Raw genomic sequence first — 18,247 nt, forward strand, 5'->3', positions numbered from 1 at the left:
TATCATCTATTCGAACATGACTGTTAATGGCTGCTAAAAGTAAAATGTTTTCTAAAACTACCATCAGTTGATAACATTTGGTAAAATAAACTGGACCATGGGAATATCACATCAAGCAAATCCTTTATAGACTGTTCTGTAGTCTATCCATTTTCAGACAAGAATACACACATTATATAAATTTCATGGTCCAAATAATTTTTCCATTGAAACGTCTGATCATTTCACAGGCATAATGCAGTGTATCTCGGCTAAATTCCCCATTTGTTCCTCATTCTGTTCCCCCTTATTGTGACCAAATTTTAATCCTTTCCCACTGAAAATTCCCACGAAATCATCGATACACAACTCAGAGTGTCGCTACGGTTGTATTGTTTTTAGAAGAATTCCCTTTTTGTTCTGTTATTCTGTACTTCGGAAAACAAAATCACGCTTAATAGTTCAATTGTGTTTCTTTTTATTAGAAACCTGAAAAATATCACATTTCATGCCTATAAGACACAGGAGCAGAATTAGGCCATTCGGCCCATCGAGTTTGCTCAGCCATTCGATCATTTTTTTAAAATAAATTTAGAGTACCCAATTCATTTTTTTCCAATTAAGGGGCAATTTAGCGAGTCCAATCCACCTAGCCTGCACATCTTTGAGTTGTGGAGGCGAAACCCACGCAAACACGGGAGAATGTGCAAACTCCACACGGACAGTGACCCAGAGCTGGGATTTGGGATTGACCCTGGGGCCTTGGCGCCGTGAGGCATCAAGGCTAACCCACTGCGCCACGGTGCTGCCCCACCCATTCAATCATGGCTGATATGTTTCTCATCGCCATTTTCCTGCCTTCTCTCCATAACCATGCTGTTGCACAGTGATTAGCACAGCTGCTTCACAGCTCCAGGGTCCCAGGTTCAATTCCCGGCTTGGGTCACAGTGCGGAGTCTGCACATTCTCCCCGTGTCGACGTGGATTTTCTCCGGGTGCTCTGGTTTCCTCCCACAGTCCAAAGATGTGCAGGTTAGGTGGACTGGCCATGATAAATTGCCCTTAGTGTCCAAAAAGGTTAGTTGGGGTTACTGGGTTACGACGATAGGGTGGAGGCGTGGGTTAAGTAGGTCTTTCCAAGAGCTGGTGCAGACTCAATGGGCTGAATGGCCTCCTTCCGCACTGTAATTCTATGAATCTATGAACCCCTGATCCCCTTATTAATCAAGGGGCTGGTTTAGCACACTGGGCTAAATTGCTGGCTTTTAAAGCAGACCAAGGCAGGCCAGCAGCACGGTTCAATTCCCGTACCAGCCTCCTCGAACAGGCGCTGGAATGTGGCGACTAGGGGCTTTTCACAGTAACTTTATTGACGCCTACTCGGGACAATAAGCGATTTTCATTTCATTTCATTTTCAAGAACCTATCTATCTCTGTCTTAAAGACACTCTGTGATTTGGCCTCCACAGCCTACTGCGGCAAAGAGTTCCACAGATTCACCACTCTCTGGCTGAAGAAATTCCTCTTCATCTCAATTTTAAAGAATCGTCCCTTCAGTCTGAGACTGTGGCCTCAGGTTCTAGATTTTCCTACTAATGAAAACATCCTCTCCACATCCACTCTATCTAGCCCTCTCAGTATCCTGTAAGTTTCAATAAGATCCCCACTCATCCTTCTAAACTTCAATGTACAGGCCAAGAGTTCTTAATCGCTCTTCAAATGGCAAGCTCTTCATTCCAGGGATCATTCTTGTGAACCTCCTCTGGACCCTTTCCAAGGCAGCACATCCTACCTTAGATGCAGGGCCCAAAACTGCTCACAATACTGCATATGGGCATGCAAAGACCTATGCAATGTCCATCTACCAACCCTCACTATTTCTTTCAGGCGTTAACTGTTCTGATTTTTAACTCACCTCTTTAATTACCTATAAATTAGTAGCCTACGGGGTTGCTTTCTGTATTTGCATCTATGTTTGACTGTTTAATAAAATTATGTTTATATCTCTATATTTTCATTTTACTATCAGCTGAAGTTCTTAAAAAAAACATTTACTTTCTTTTTTACAAAATAACATTGCATCGATTTCCATCTATGTTAATGTTTCTTGCAAATGGTCAATTTCATGGATAATACCAGGAAAATAATTTACATCGCCCAAATTGTGATCCAAAATCAGGGTTATCTGATTTACTCTCCTGCGTGACCGTACTGATTTCACACTGTGGATTGACAGCTGAACAAATACTTATTTGATAACCGCACTGTCATGACTAGCACATATTCTACCCCCCCCCCCCCCCCCCCCCCACTCTAATTTTCAAAAGCATTTTACTCATGTTACTGTTTGGGTTCATGCATCTCACAATAATTGAAACCATGCTTTGACATCAAGTTATTAAACCATTAGTTGATGAAATTTTTCAGAAACAAGGTTGTTTGTAAATAATTATTCAACAAGAAATCATCTATATTTTGCAAATAACCTTCAACATAAAGGAAGATATGAAATAGGAGTACAAAAAATTCTAAAACCTATATATATATATATATATATATATAAAACACTGTTCAGGGAATTTGGCTATCCTCTTGAACAAGTTAGGACAGTTGTCATCCAGGCTGTTATTTGTGATAACAGATGTTTTTCTTGCATTGGTAAAGAATCTTTTGGAACTGAAAGCAGAGACTTTTCCTGCATCATAAACTATAGCTCTTGTCAGCTCGCACAAACTATATGGATAATGGTAGTGGAAATTGGGCCGGAATTTTCCAGCCGTTCACACCGGCGGGATCTGCTGACGGCACACCCCCCCCGCCACAGGTTTCCCGGCGGTGAGGGGTGCATTCAATGGGGAACCCCTTTGACAATGACGGGGCCCATAAGATTCCGCCACCAACCAATAGCGGGCCCACTCTGCAAATCACGCAGCAGGTTGCACAGAAAACCCCACTAAGGTGCCATCTGTCAGCTGATGGTAATGGCAAATTTGAAAGTGACACTATAGAGAGAAATCCAGAACTTTTGAATGAGGGAGGCTTGATGACTACTTGAACCTTTAAATCTCCAACTGAATAAAATACCTATTCCAAAATGCTGGATTGAAAATTGTGTTTGCATATTTTATGTCATAATATTTGCATTATTACACATTACTACACATCTTGGAGGTGCATAGATTTGAGTTTCACAAATGTAAAATAGGATGATAAAATATGTCTAGAGTTTGCAATCACTGTTTTGGGCACAACAAAGAAATGGAGACATCAAGTTCTTTCTTATTTATTCCACTTGATTTTTTTTTTCTTGAAGTTAATTCTATTTCTTATTCTGTTTGACAAATGTTTTAGTTACTCAAAATAATTAAATTAAGGTCTATTTTTAATAAAATTCATAGAATTTAAACAAAAAGAAAAGCCACAAAATTTGACTTCATGGCATCTATATTTTTGACTCTTTTGGTGCCATTTTAGGTTCACACTTTTGGTGTTGCCTGTGTTGGATGCCGTTTTGGTGACTGTTAGTGTGGGTATTAAGAGCATACACTGCAAGTATTCAGAGTAGGCAGATTGTGACCTAATCAGAATGTGGCATTGATTTGAGACCACCAGTGCCATTTGTTGCTCTTGCGAACACTCCCTCTGAAACATGCACAGCTAAACATTAACTCAGCAGCAGAAAGAACCATCCTCCACCATGGACATTTAAAGAGATTATCAACTATATTCAGATTATACTCGGATTGATTTCTATTGCCTCTTGCTGAGTTTGTGGCAGTGCTTTGAGTTTCCTACTGATGTTTAAAATTGGCGAAGTCTGCAGGGAGTCTTGTTGCATCTGGTGAACGTCTTGGTTCTCACATCAAGCATTCCGAGAAGACCACTTGCTCCCAGTGCAATTACCATCCCCCTTTGTCTGACAGAATGACAGTGAGATTGGGCAGAGACAACACTATGCTCACATAGTGAGAAGTGCTCTCATAAGGAAGTCTTATCCACCGAGGATCATCAGGTAACAATTTGCTTACCTCAAGTTCACCAAGGAGCACTGTATACAACTTCTCCATTTTACAAAGGAGATGCTCACTGAAGTGCGCCACTTGATGCAGCAGACCCGAAGGCTCACAGCAGGACAAGAACAGCACCGCCAGCAGCAGCTACCATTGCTAAGAGTTTATTTGCGTGGAATCCTTCATGGCTGTAACAAGCGACATTCATAATATCGCCCAGTTCGCCGTCCGCTGCTATGTAAGACTGACATTCTGTATGCCAAGAGAGGAGTTTGCTCTGACCAGAGAACAACAGCCTGAGTGTGCATGTGGCTTGGCCAGTATGGCAGTCTTTTACATGGTGCACTCACGATCACAGGTTTGCACCCCATACTCATGCATTCGCACACTTAACAGCAGGCTAAGCATCATAATGAGCAGGCTGCATGAAGTTTATGTGCAGCCTGCATTGTATCACAAACCCGGAGTCATTTTAGGCCTTATCCAGCTTCTTCCCAGAAAGCTTTTTAGCAGATAATTTGCACATAGCAAGTTCCAACAAACAACAATGTGATAACGACCGGATCATTTTTAAAATTCACTTGTGGAATGAGCTTGTCGCTGGCAAGGACAACATTTATTACCCAACCCTAATTATCCTCAAGAAGGTGGTGGTGAGGCATCTTTTTGAAGCACTCCAGTTTGCATAGTATAGGTACATCCAGTGAGGTTTTTAGATGAAATGGGATGAAAGAACAGCAGCATATTTCCAAGTCAGTCTTGGAGGAGAACATGGAATGGTGACGTGTCCATGTGCCTGCTGCCCTTTTTCTCTAGGTGGTAGAGGTCACAAGGTTTGGGATGTATTATTGAAGCCTTAGTGAGTGCATTTTGTAAATGACACAACACTGCAGCCACTGTGCGTGGGAGTGGATGGGGTGTCGATGGTTGCTTGGCCTGGATCAAACTGGGTTTTTTGGACAGGCACTCGTCTTGGCAAGTGAATAGCATTACATCATATTCTTGCCTTAGAGATGGTGGTAAGCTTTTGTGAGGGGATTGATCAGTTGCCACAGAATACCTAGCCTCTGTCCTGCTCTTGTAGCCATAGTATTTATGCAGTTCCTTTAGTGGAGTTGATTAAGGGATAAATATTGGTCAGGATACCAGGAATGATGCCCTTGCTCTTCTTTGAATTAGGGCCATGGAGTCTTTTACATGATCTGAGAGAGCAGAATTGCCTCGAATTGTGAAGCACTCCCTCAGAACTGCACTGGAGGATTAACCTAGGTGTCAAATCTCTGGAGACATAATGGGCGGACTTCTCCAGCCACGCCTGGCCGGAGCCCGGAAATTCCCACCCGAGGTCAATGGACCTATACATGATGCGCATTCCGCCCGTGGCGTTTTTGCAGCAGGCATGGCCAAAGAATCCAGTCCTATATTGTTCACAAACAATTCCATGATCCTTGAAAGAAACAGATAGGTGTCTCTTTAAATTTAGCTTTCGGGTGCAAGGAGAAACTTTCATGGATTTCAATACAAAAGGTCTTAAGTGTGCTAAAAAGATGCTCGGAAAGAGCTGCTTTACAACAGCACTGTATATTCTGACACAAAAAACCCTGATAATGAGGCTGCCATACATGAAATAAATTTGAAGTGTAAGAGATAATGTAAGTTTATCCCACAATTATTGCCTATACATGTTGTAAGTTTTTTTCTTTTATCTTTAGCCAGTTTCATCTTTTAATAAAATGTGCCCATTTATCTTTGATCTTACTGGGGAGAGTTAAGCCAACTAGGATTAATTATACTTCCATATATGAATTTTGACAAGATTTTCTAATGCCTACATTGAATCAATGCTCAAGTCGTATTTGAACATGTGGTACTGAAACAAATTAAAGGGAAATATGTTCAATTATAGTAAATGTAGCACATGTTTAAATGTTTGACCTTCTCACCATATTATTCTGGAATATAAAAACTATATGGACTTATTACTTCCCAGGAAAATTATTTATACACAATTTATCTACCTTCAGCAGCATTGATGGATCATTGATGTGCATGGTAATGCAACATATCACAGAACTTGTGGATGTAATAAAATGGGAAATAAAATCTTCTTGGCGGTAATGAAACGGGGCACTGAAATACTCCCAAATCAGAAACAGCTCCTGGCTCATGGTTTAATAAAAATTAGTTGAAGAAAGGGATGGAAACGTGCTTCAACAAGAATGGAAAGCTGTGCAGAACTGAGGAAAGAAACAATGGGCGCAGTCTACCGGCCGTGTTGCGCCCAAACAGGAGCGCGATGCGGTCGGTGGATCCGAGGAGAGGACTCCCGCAGGCTTCCTGACAGCCAGTGCGCCTTGCTGAATCTAACCAGATCCCGCAGGGCCTTGTGATCAGTATCCCATCTACAATGGGCGGGACCAAGCCTCACGCACCCAAGTAGGTTTTAAACCCACTTAGGCGTGATTACTTTTTGAAGATTTCATGCAAGTGCAGAACTCAACAGCCAACAGCCTGAGGGAATCAACTGCTCACGACCATCAGAAAAATGCATTTCAGTATTCCATGTCTCATATTACACACTTTAGCGCCTTAACCTATTTTGCTCAGTAAAGTTGAGGAAGATGAAGCTCTTGCAAAGAATTAACTTCTTTCGATGATGATCTGTAATCATCAAACAAAAAGTATCAAATGTTATATTCTTTCAACTATCGCTTAAATATCAGGAAGGAGAAACAAGCTTTGACAGACTGAGGTTTGTCATAAGCTTTTGGGAGTTCAATTCTTTACACTAATTTAACATTTTTAAAAAGTCATCTGCACAATTTTAAACAACTTCTCACAAGCTCATCCAATGCCGAACTCAGTTTTATTAGTTTTCTGGTTAAGTGTGTTCTGGTTAAGAATTAGAATTAGAACAGTACAGCACAGAACAGGCCCTTCAGCCCTCAATGTTGTGCCGAGCAATGATCACCCTACTCAAGCCCACGTATCCACCCTACACTAGTAACCCAACAACCCCCATTAACATTATTTTTTTTTAGGACACTAAGGGCAATTTAGCCTGGCCAATCCACCTACCCTGCACATCTTTGGACTGTGGGAGGAAACCGGAGCACCCGGAGGAAACCCACGCACACACGGGGAGGACGTGCAGACTCCACACAGACAGTGACCCAGCCGGGAATCGAACCGGGGACCCTGGAGCTGTGAAGCATTGATGCTAACCACCATGCTACCATGCTGCCCCAAAGAAGGATTAGTTTACTGAACAGTATTTTATGCTCAAACACTTACAAACACTTCCAGCTTTCCGTAGACATCATGCGAGTTGATTACCCAATTGACTGCTTTTTCACACTTGAGGATCAGCAAAATATTTCTGGAAAGCATAGTGTCTGCAAGCGCAGGTCGTATGTCAATAACTATGTCCATCTTGAAAATCCTGCAATGGAAGAAAGTAATAAAGTTAAGTGAATATGCCAGAAATTTTACTTCTCCTGAACGTTTTCCAACTGAGCGTGTCTCTAGTGTCTGGCCAGTTGATTAAAAAATTGGATTTAATCCCAGACAATAGAACATGTGCAAAACAGCCTACGACGCAATATGCATTATAAAATGATTCACAATAACATTCACTAAAAATAAGTCTACACACTTTTTCCAGTAGTAATTGAAGGGTCAGCTTTTGCACAGGGTGAATTTTGACTATAAACACATTTATCTTAACTACAAGTTTAACTTGAATGTAAAAACAATATGTTTTGTTTTTTGATCTGGCTGAATGCCAGTCACAGTTTGGTTCTCTTTTTAAAAAGGAGGCTATTTCCTCTTCTATTAGCTACACATGGCCCATGCATTAAGTACACCTAAGAGTGCAGTCAACATGCTTCTAAGCCTCTGCCACTAACACCAACGGCAGCAGGAATGACTGCAGCTGATCTTGTTTCCTAGTTCATATATCTAAAAAGTACTCTGTCAACTTCATCATTTGGGTCACAACTGATCACCACACTGAGTATGAGAGTGGGCATTTTAGACCATTATGTAAACGACAGCAGGATAACAAAATGTTGCATTCCTATCTTCTGCTTACTTTCTGGGTTAAACTGTTGGAGGCTAAAAAAGGGTTATTAAAATGGGAATCCGCCAGAGAAATTTTAAAAGTCTGTTGCATATGTGATATAACAAAGTGAGCTTGTTAAACTGTGTGCCAACTGAGACCTCTGGCAATGGTTGCACAACACTGACGCAGTGCATTTAGGTACTATCTGACTGGTAGCAATTTGGTTCTGTAATTTGGTGTAACAGAGTCAGTTGGTAAGGTCAGAAAATTGTTGGTATTGATTTTGTCCTGGAGACTGAGAAGCATCGCAACAAAGGATCAAAGGAGCATTTCCATGGAAAATATAATGGAAGAGAAATAGTTTCTCAATTATGTATATAAATTAGAGGGGGCTTGCAGAGACAGTATTAGCACTGGAAAGTATAGTTACCATAGCTGCTGACTGAACTCTGCAGACTAAAACAGTTTGTTCAAACTGCCACAAATGACTGTGTGGTAAACCACTGTTACATCTTTATTAGGTGATGTGTGGTAGGACCTGTACTACAGGTTCGCCGGTAGTCCCTGCCTGCTTGCTCTGCCCAGTAGGCGGAGTATAAATAATGTGTCCTCCATTCAGCAGCCATTTCGCCAGCTGCTATGGGAGATCACACATCTTAGAGCAATAAAGCCACAGTTGTATCCAACTCTAGTCTTTGTTCAATTGATCGTGCATCAGACGGCAAAAAGGGGTGTTTTTCTTATAAAATCTTATGTACATTATTATTGTACATTTACATTTTCTACAACAGCAATCTTTCCTATAGAAATGCACGGCGCAATCTATCTGAATGGGAAGAGTCACGTAGCGAGCGTGTTAGCCGGGTGTTTTCTGGCGCTCTGAGCATTGAGAAACACCACGCTATTGAACTTCCACTCAGGTAGATACAGGGCCTCCACAGGGAACGCCCCGATGAGGCGGCACTTAGTCCCGTTTTCTGAACTGAGGAGCTCCGCTCGCCAGAGCTCCTCAGTGCAGGGAGAGAGCGGGGCGTCATGTTTAAATAGTGTCCTGATCTCTAGCTGCCCCCCCCCCCCCTCAATGTGGCCACTCACCTATAAGAGGGTCTTTAGGCCCCTCTTCAACCCTTGGCACCTGCGCAGGTTATCCCCAGGCCCGATCCACAGTGTGGGACAAATGCCAGCTTGGCACCTTGGTGGCACTACCAGGGTGCCAGGCAGGCAGTGACAATGTGCCTTGGTGGCACCAACAGTGCCAGAGTGCCACCCTGCCCAGAGGGCGAGCACTTGGGGGTCTCTGATCCCCTGGGAGACCCCCACGAGTGTCGCTCTGACTGGTTCCCATTTGTGGAGGTCAGCATTGAACAGCGCTCATCCGTAATCTCTAAAGCGAGGGGGTTATATCCCATCGCTGTGGGTAGACATGGGGAGAGCATATTACTGTCTCACTCTAATATGCAGATCCGCCAAAAAGTGATCCGCCCACAATGGGCGAGATCGCATTAGACCTCGCAAGGCATGGCAACCCGGGTCGATCACGGTACAGGGATCTCCTGGCATCTACCCACCACATTGTGCCACGCTGTGCTGCCTTTCGGGCATAATGCAGCCAGTAAATCGGGCTCACAATATTCAAGCTATCAGTTAGAAAATATGAATTTGATATTTAATGCTTGACAAATTGAGGCAAGCGAGAGGAAATTGTGGAAACTATTGTATCCTGGTTCAGATGACACAATGCGTCATCACAAACTGTTCACTGCTGGAAAGGCCAATTCCATGAATCCTGCAAGTTAGCACGTAGATGCCCTATTAGATAATGGTCATCAGGGAGTTCTCTGGACGTATATTGGTTCTATCCAAGCGATGAAAGTTTAACCAAGGCAGTGGATAGTTTACAAGCCTGATTGCAACATGCCAAAAACATTAAGCAAGTTTACAAATACAGTTTGTATAAGAGATGACGAAATAGGTTATAATGTTAGTTTTCAATTTTTAAATATTTATAAAAATTAGTTCATTTTCTGTTTCTGCTCCATAAAATGTGTGTTTAATAAGGAAAGAATGGGAGTTTTAACTTTGCTGCAACTGAATTGAAAGCTTTCATAAATTCCGAGATTAATTACAGTTTCAAGTGTAATCACCGGTTTGAAATATAATGCACAAATATATAAAAATATGTTTTATTAAGTGCAGTTTTGGGGTGTTCATGGCTCATAACATCACTCCAGATCCTCGGCATTGCAATTCGTGTCTATAAAGCATATTATGTGTTATCATCGAGTAACTCAGCATTTAAAGCATTCAAGAACAGAAAGCAAATACAAACGGTAATTTACCTGTAAGGACTGGAACTTGGAGATTCAAGTTCAATGATATGAACCTCCTTTTCCTCTGTTGGGTTGGATAGTAAGCAACCCTGTGCAGATTGAGTCTTAAGATATGCTGCAAGATAATTCTGGGATAGAAAGTTCTTCTTTATGGTGCATGTTGGTGGCAACAGGGGATCTGTAATAGAGGTCAGAAATATTGTCTACGGTTTTCTTAGTATCGCCAAAATTACGTTTATTAAAATCTCTCTTTGACATTCAGTGGCATTACCATTGCTAAAAACCACACTATCAACATCCAGGGGGGCTTAGCACTGACCAGAAACTGAACAAGACAAGCCATATAAAGTGTATCTACAAAAGCAGGTCAGAGACTGGGAACTCTGAGACGAGTAACTCACCTCAAGACTGCTCAAAGCTTGTCAACCATCCTGGAACTCTCTTCCTAACAGCACTGTGGAGGTAACTACACCACATCGAATGCAGTGATTTAAGAATGTGGCTCACCACTTGTCAAGGGCAATTAGGAATGTACATCAAATGTTTGCCTAGCTCAGTAAATGGATTTTTAAAAACTTGAAAAGCTTGACACCATCTAGGACAAAGCTGCCCACTTGATCAGTATCCCATCCAACTTCAACATTCACTACTCCACCACCGATACACAGTAACAGCAACAATGTGCACTGCAGCAATTTATCAAGACTTCTTCGACGACAGCACCTTCCAGACCCTTGACCTCTATCATCTAGAAGGGCAAGGGCAGCAGACGCATGGGAGCAGCACCATCTCCAAGTTCTCCTCCAAGCCACATACCATTCTGATTTGGAACTATAACGCCGTTCCTTCACTCTCTTCTTAACAGCACTGTGGTTGTATCTACACATCGACTGCAGCAGTTCAAGAAGGCAACTCTCCACTATCTCCTCAAATTGGGCAATTACAGATGGGCAGCAGTTCAAGAAGGCAACTCTCCACTATCTCCTCAAATTGGGCAATTACAGATGGGCAACAAATTTTAAATTCATCTTTATTGTCATCAGTAGGCTTACATTACCACTGCAATGAGGTTACTGAATAAAGCCCCGAGTCGCCACATTCCGGCGCCTGTTTAGGTACACAGAGGGAGAATTCAATGTCCAAATTGCCTAACAAGCATGTAATTACCTAATCACCCAAATGCAGGGCTTACTAGTAATGCAAACATCTCATGACTTAATTAAAATAAATATGCACTGGGGAGGTAACAAACATTAAACTCAAACCTTTACTTATACCTTAAACTTAACATTAAACCTTTACATCTTATCAGATCTACAACTGGTTCTGCACAGCATCAATTGGCCAATGGTTGAGTGAATTGTTACAACCAGTTTTTAACAGGTTTTCCAGGAACCCAGTGAAGGATTCTTCACATTTGTGAAGACCACAAAGGGCTTGCATATCGATAGCAATGCTGTGTCCATGGGCTCATTTGACATTGCTAGCCTATTCACCATTGTATGGCCAAACAGATGGTGTTGCAATGGGGTCCCCTCTGGACCCAGCTCTCACAAAACATCTATGTTGGGTTCCATGAAAAATATGTCTTTGATGAAATGACACCTAACCTTGCATATTTTTGATATGTGGTTAACACCGTTGCTATCTTCAAATCTATAGCAGCATGTAATAATTTGCTTGCATGTCTTAATGGGCTCCATACTGTGCTCAAATTCACCTTTGAAATGGAAGCAAAAATAAAAGCAAAATACTGCTGATGCTTGAATCTGAAACAAAAACAGAAAATGCTGGAAAAATGCAGCAGGTTTGTAGCATCTGTGGAGAGAAAAAATAGAGTTAAAGTTTCAAGTACGTAGGACTCCTCTTCCGTGCTCTGAAAAATTAACTCTATTTTCTCTCTCCACAGATGCTATCAGGCTTCCAGCAATTTTTGTTTTTGCATCTTTGAATAGAGCAGTCAAATTAACTCACTTTCCTTGACATATTAGTTGCAAAATATGCCGGGGGGAGGGGTTCTCTAACATAGTCTATCACAAGCCGACCTTCGCTGGCCAATATACGTGTTGGGATTCTTACAGTTCCACATGCTATAAGATAGACCGGCACAAGACATTTGTTCATGCAAGCTTGGTGCAAGATCCTGTGGGTTACCCAAATCAGATCATTTGGTGCTGCATATCATGCAAACTCACCAACGGACCTAAGAATGTCACTTTTGGCCCGGATAGGTGCCAAACAAGCCAGTTTACCCTGGAAGGGCAAGATTTCTCAAAGATTTGAGCAACAAGTGAAGTTAGCTGTTTCATGCATCTACTACGCAGTAGCAACACAAGTGGTATTTGCCACTAAGAGGAATTTCTGCCTATCACACAAATAAGAAATGTGGTATATGAATTTCAGTACGGTGCCAAGTTGTATATCTCAAAAACTGGTGGATTGTATCAAACAGCATGTCCCTTCCACTGTATGCAACGGTTAAGGTGCAGACTGTATCCAACCAGCCCGCACTGCAAAGCTGAAAACTCAGTGCCCAACATTCGATGTGATTCTGTGATTGGGCAATATTTTCTAAATAATCCTCAGCGTGCTAAAAGTTATGCTGACAACCAATTTGAGATTATCAGTCAGGCTCGCAATGTAGCGCATTTGCATCAACTGGAAAATAAATATGGTAATACCCATGGCCCTGTTCTTTGAAGACAGAAAGAGCATGTATGCACACTGTGCATGTTTCAGCTAGACAAAATAAGCGATAGCCATTCGCTGGTTCATCTTTCATGGCAATGTCTTGATCGATCAGAGTCAAGGTGCCTGGTTTAAATTTTCGAACAATGCTTGATTGTTAACTGTCAGTGATTATTAACTAGTACTTTCTCCATGGCAACGCCTCTACCAATCAGAGTCCACTTGCAATTCGATCAGCACTCTCTTCTGATGCAGTAAAAAGTTGTTTGCCCTGACATTGTTATTCTTGCAATTATCCTGATAAATACAAGACAAAATCTTCAACAAAATAGCTTTTCTCAGCGATACTCGATTTCTGTACTACTTAACGACTATAAAACTTAAAACGGTTTAGAAGAAAAAAATCAAAAGTTTGATCCTTCAGTATACTAAATACTAGCTTAAGACATATCCCTTGTTATGAGCAAACCACAGTGATTAATATAGCTTGGACTACTGGATTCAAACATTCCTCATTATAAAGCAAGATTGACCTACCTTCACCCACTTTGATGTAGATGTTATTAGCCTTATTCAATTCAGTGAAAGAAGTCACAGACCCATACATTCTTTTTGTCCACTGTAGTAAATGTTTGCTGTCTTGGGGCAGAGAATGCTCTTCCAATGATCTTGATGACGTAAAGTTTACTGTTGGAAACTGAACAGTAGAATTTTCAGATACCTAAGGGAAGGAAGAACAAAAACAGTTCTTAAAGCTACATCTTTCCATCAAATCAAAAATCAATTTTTTTCACATTATTGAGTGGCAAGTGATATTGTTGAGCATCATGTACTCTTAGTGCATTCTATGTGTATTAAATGTGTTATTACTACTCCTTTTTGGTGTAGTTGCAGAGATGCAAGTTTACCTAGTTCATATTTTGGAGCGAGCAGCTGTTAAAACTAATAAGAAAGGAAGATCAGCATTTATGTAGCACCTTTCAAAACCTCATTGTTCAAAAGCGCTTTACAGCCAATATAATGTAGGAAATGCCAAATTGAACAGGAAAAAAACCCTGCAAATGATGGGTAGAATTTAATAGCATCCCCTCCTCCCGATTGGTGAGTTTGAATTTGGGCAAGGGGGGGCGGATTTAATTGGGTGGGAAGATGGAGACTCTGTCCCCTTTCCACCTCTGCCCAATGATGTCCTTTCATTTAATGCCCACTTAAGGGCCTCATATCACGACCGCTGAAAATCAACTAGTGGCGCCAGGGGAATCGCCATGCAGGAAACTAGGAAAGCAAATTCTTGTTGAGTTTGCTTGTGGCCTCCCCAGGGGAGGGGGGAGTCCCTTCTGCAAATGCAATGAATGCCTGATCTAGGCCCCCAACAACGGTGCGTGCGTGGGGGGGTGGGGGAATGCTGAAAGACCTTGGATTGGCTGAAAGGTCTCGGCGAGGGTTGAATTTCTGCCCTGGGGTTCTAAACCCTAGAGAAGTCCCGCTACTGGCCAGTTAACACAGGGGGCTCACACTGGCTCTCCTGCGAGTGGGCAAGACTCCCATACCTCGGATTAAACTCCACCCAATGGTGTTGGAACAACGGTAAACTCTTTTAAGCCCAATTAAGCTGTGAAGTTCACAAACTGAGTGCTAAAAAGGAAATCAGGCGTAGAAATGTAATGTATGGCATTTTGGATGGCACAAAACATTGGGAACTGCGTTCTATGGGTAGAACGGTACCCACAACAAAAAGAATCAAACAGACAAGGGAAGTTTCTGACAAAAATTTAGAGGTATGCTATTTAAGGAAACATAACAGCACAGGTAGAACATTTGTTGATAAATGGAACAAACGGACAGGAGTAATGGATGATGTTTGGATTGGAGATGGGGTTAAAAGTGGTATATACTATTGGTTAATGCTCAGTCCACTTTTCTTCTCAATGCTTAAATGAAGGCGAAATTTCTTACCGAGGCATAATAGGGAGCTTAACCCCGAATCTATCCCAAGTCACTCAATGTCAGTTTACGTTTTAACTGCCTGCCACTCTCAAATATAAAAATTGACATAAACAACTGGAAATCAGCATAAGTAACTGGGTCCATACAGAAGTGTTGGACATCAGTACATTAATCACAACGCGACAGAAGCATTTCAATTTTCAATGTGACTGGTGACATAAAAAAGAAACACAATACAAAGTGAATCATAAACCCTAGACCAAAGGCTGAGCACTAGGTTTGTTATGAATACTTTTGTCTCAGCCATTTTTCCCTTCATATAGCAACGAAACCAATTGCTAATCAGAAAAATCCATCTGTATGCCACTCCTTATAAAACATCATGTCAATCTTTGGGTAAAAATAATGGTTAGGCTATCAGCACTTGTATCATTAAAAAATAAATCGGGAATCAACTTCCAGTGACTGCACACTGCTGCTGACACGGAACTCAGGATGTTACTGTCCAAGTTACCCTTCACCTCTAAAAGCCGCGTACGAACAGTACTGAATCTCACTGAGACATGACACTGAAACACTTGAAAAGTGTGAAACTGCTGTAATTAATTGGTAAGTACTCATTAAAGTTCCAAGAAAGTGTTCAGTCTTACCTGTTGCAGTGTAACAGCATGCTAAGTCTTAGTTGGCTGGTTAGGTCAGTTGGCCAGATGGCTAGCATATTGTTCAGAGTAATGCCAACAGAGCAGGTTCGATTTCTGTTGTGGCCGAGGTAGACTTGGGACCTACCTCCTCACCCTGTCCCCGAGAGTGAAAGATTATACTGTAGCAAACTGGCACTTAGAAAAATTGCCCCCCAAAAAACTGTTCAAGATGAAGCAACAGCAGATGATGAGTTTAAGAACTGCTGTCAGGCAGTGAACACATGAATGAATTAAGTCTTCGTCAAGCATCTTCAACAATGAAGATTTATTTTTCTGGTGTGGAGTCTCCTTCAGATCTTGATTATTGTTGGTAGTTTGAAATTTTTAAAATACATTTTTCTGTCGCTTTTATCTTTCCCTCTTAATCCCATATATTGTTTCCTCTCTATTTTGCTTGCTGTACACAATTTGAACTATTCAAATGTACAGTATCTTTTTTGACAAAGTCCACAGAAAGGACTTTCCAAACTGATCAGTTAGGGAGATGCAGAGTTGCTTGTCCTATTCCAGATACTCTGTAAAAGTGTACCGCACCAAAATTATTTCTAATTACCGCCAAATTCCAGTCTAGAGAATATCTAATGGCAATTGCAAATTTAATGAACAGCTGCCCACAGCCTTTGGTTATAACCTAACTTGAAAAAGTGAATTTATTTTGTTACAGTTTTTGAAATGTGAAAATAATTGCGAGAAATAAACAACTGTGCATTAGTGAATGAATGTACAACACCTCTGACTTAAAATTATAATAATGATTCAAATTTGGCAACAGAATCTAGCCCACAGTCACTGGCTTTATTATAGCAAGTCCAGTGAATTTTATGTGATAAACAACATGTGCCCAGCAATCTGTATTTTGATATGTCTACATCTGGTCTAGACAGTCTCGCTGCAACCTTTTTTTCTTCTCTGCAAAATAACATGCTGAGTTGTAAAAGGTAGAAAATAAGCTTACAATTGAATTTATTTCATCTATTTATTACTATTCTTTTCACAAGCCATTTTCCAAACATTGTGCATCTTGTACTTTTTCCATCTCCAGCTCCCTCAGTGCGCAGTCCATTGTTTTTACGGTATGTATTTTTTCCCCCTAGTTTCCTGAAATGAACATCCCACTACACAAATTTAATGCAGATGGATTGAAGTACGACATTCCACTGATCGGTGCCAAAAAGTTAGAACGTGGAGACAACCAGCTGTTTAACCTTTAGACATTATCCTTAGGAAATTTGGCTATGTTAGTGTGATTGCAACAAAACAAAATAATAAATGCAACGTTCAGTATAGTACAAAGTAGAATAAATCATAATTATGGCAACAACAACTTGCATTTGTATAGGAATTTTAACCTACTAAAATGTCCCAACGCATTTCATAGGAGCGTTCTCAAAGTTTGATACCAAGCCAAATAAAGAGGTATTAGAAAAGGTAACCAAAAATAAAGATCCAGATGTAGGTTGAGGCAAGGTAGGGAGATAGAGATGTTTTCAGGGCTTATGGTTGAAACAGCTGAGAATGCAGCCACCAATAATGGGGGGGGGGGGGAAGTCGGGGAGATAGAATAAGCTAGAATTGGAGGAGTGCAGAGATTTCAGACGGTGGTAGGGATATTGAAAAGGTGAGCAATGGAGGAACTCCAATTGCAGATTTACAAGCTGAGATGTATGTCTCTTGAACATGCCCCACCAATAAATTAGTTCATGGCTGATCTGTCTGAGGTTTTTGAACTCAATGGAAGATGCGGTGCTGTTCTTCCAGTTTGGGCTGGGCTTCACTGGAACACTGCAGCAGGCCAAGGACAGACACGTGGACACGACAGCAGGACCGTGAGTTGAAATGGCAAGCGACAGGAAGGTCTGGGTCCTGCTTGCAGATGGATCGAGTGTTCTGCAAAGTAGTCACCCAGTCTGCGTTTTGTCTGTCCAATGTAGAGTGGACTGCACTGGGGGCAGCAAATGCAATAGACTAGATTGAAGGAGGTGCACTTGAAAAGAGTGTTTAGGCCCTGAGGGGGTGAGCAGGGAGGACGTAAAGGGGCAGGTGTTAAATCTTCTGCGATTGCATGGGAAGAGGGCGAGGTGTTAGGGGTGATGGAGGAGTGGACCAGGGTATCCAGGAGGGAACGGTCTCTGCGAAATGCTGACTGGGGGAGTGTGGGGAAGATGTGTTTGCCATTGGAATCATGCTGGAGTTGGTGGAACAGGTGGAGGATGATTCATTGAATGCAGATGCTGGTGGGTGAAAAGTGAGGATATGTTGATGCCACTGTATAAAAGTTGATGCCATTGTATGGAAGTTATTTATCTGTTTTGGGGCAGCATGGTGGCACAGTGGTTAGCACTGCTGCCTCACAGCTCCAGGGTCCCAGGTTCAATTCCTGCCCTGGGTGTCTGTGTGGAGTTTGCACTTTCTCCCAGTGTCTGCGTGGGTTTCCTCCGGGTGCTCTGGTTTCTTCTCACAGTCCAAAGATGTGCAGGTTAGGTGGATTGGCCATGGGTTATGGGGATAGGGTAAGGCATGGGCTTGGGT

At 41.7% G+C, this 18,247-nt stretch overlaps 1 protein-coding gene across 3 annotated transcripts in view; it reads right to left on the bottom strand.

The window, feature by feature from the left end:
- Positions 1-18,247, bottom strand: part of tgfbr3 (transforming growth factor, beta receptor III) — a 207,375-nt gene that overhangs the window by 67,909 nt on the left and 121,219 nt on the right. For all 3 annotated transcript variants that reach the window (XM_038793815.1, XM_038793814.1, XM_038793816.1), the window contains exons 5-7: positions 13,608-13,791; positions 10,392-10,560; positions 7,284-7,431 (exon numbers count right to left, since the gene is read on the bottom strand). In XM_038793815.1, coding sequence (XP_038649743.1) covers positions 7,284-7,431; positions 10,392-10,560; positions 13,608-13,791 — 501 coding nt within the window. The remainder of the gene's footprint in view (positions 1-7,283; positions 7,432-10,391; positions 10,561-13,607; positions 13,792-18,247) is intronic.

Source organism: Scyliorhinus canicula, chromosome 4 (genome assembly GCF_902713615.1).
Source record: "Scyliorhinus canicula chromosome 4, sScyCan1.1, whole genome shotgun sequence".
NCBI classification, from domain to species: domain Eukaryota; kingdom Metazoa; phylum Chordata; class Chondrichthyes; order Carcharhiniformes; family Scyliorhinidae; genus Scyliorhinus; species Scyliorhinus canicula.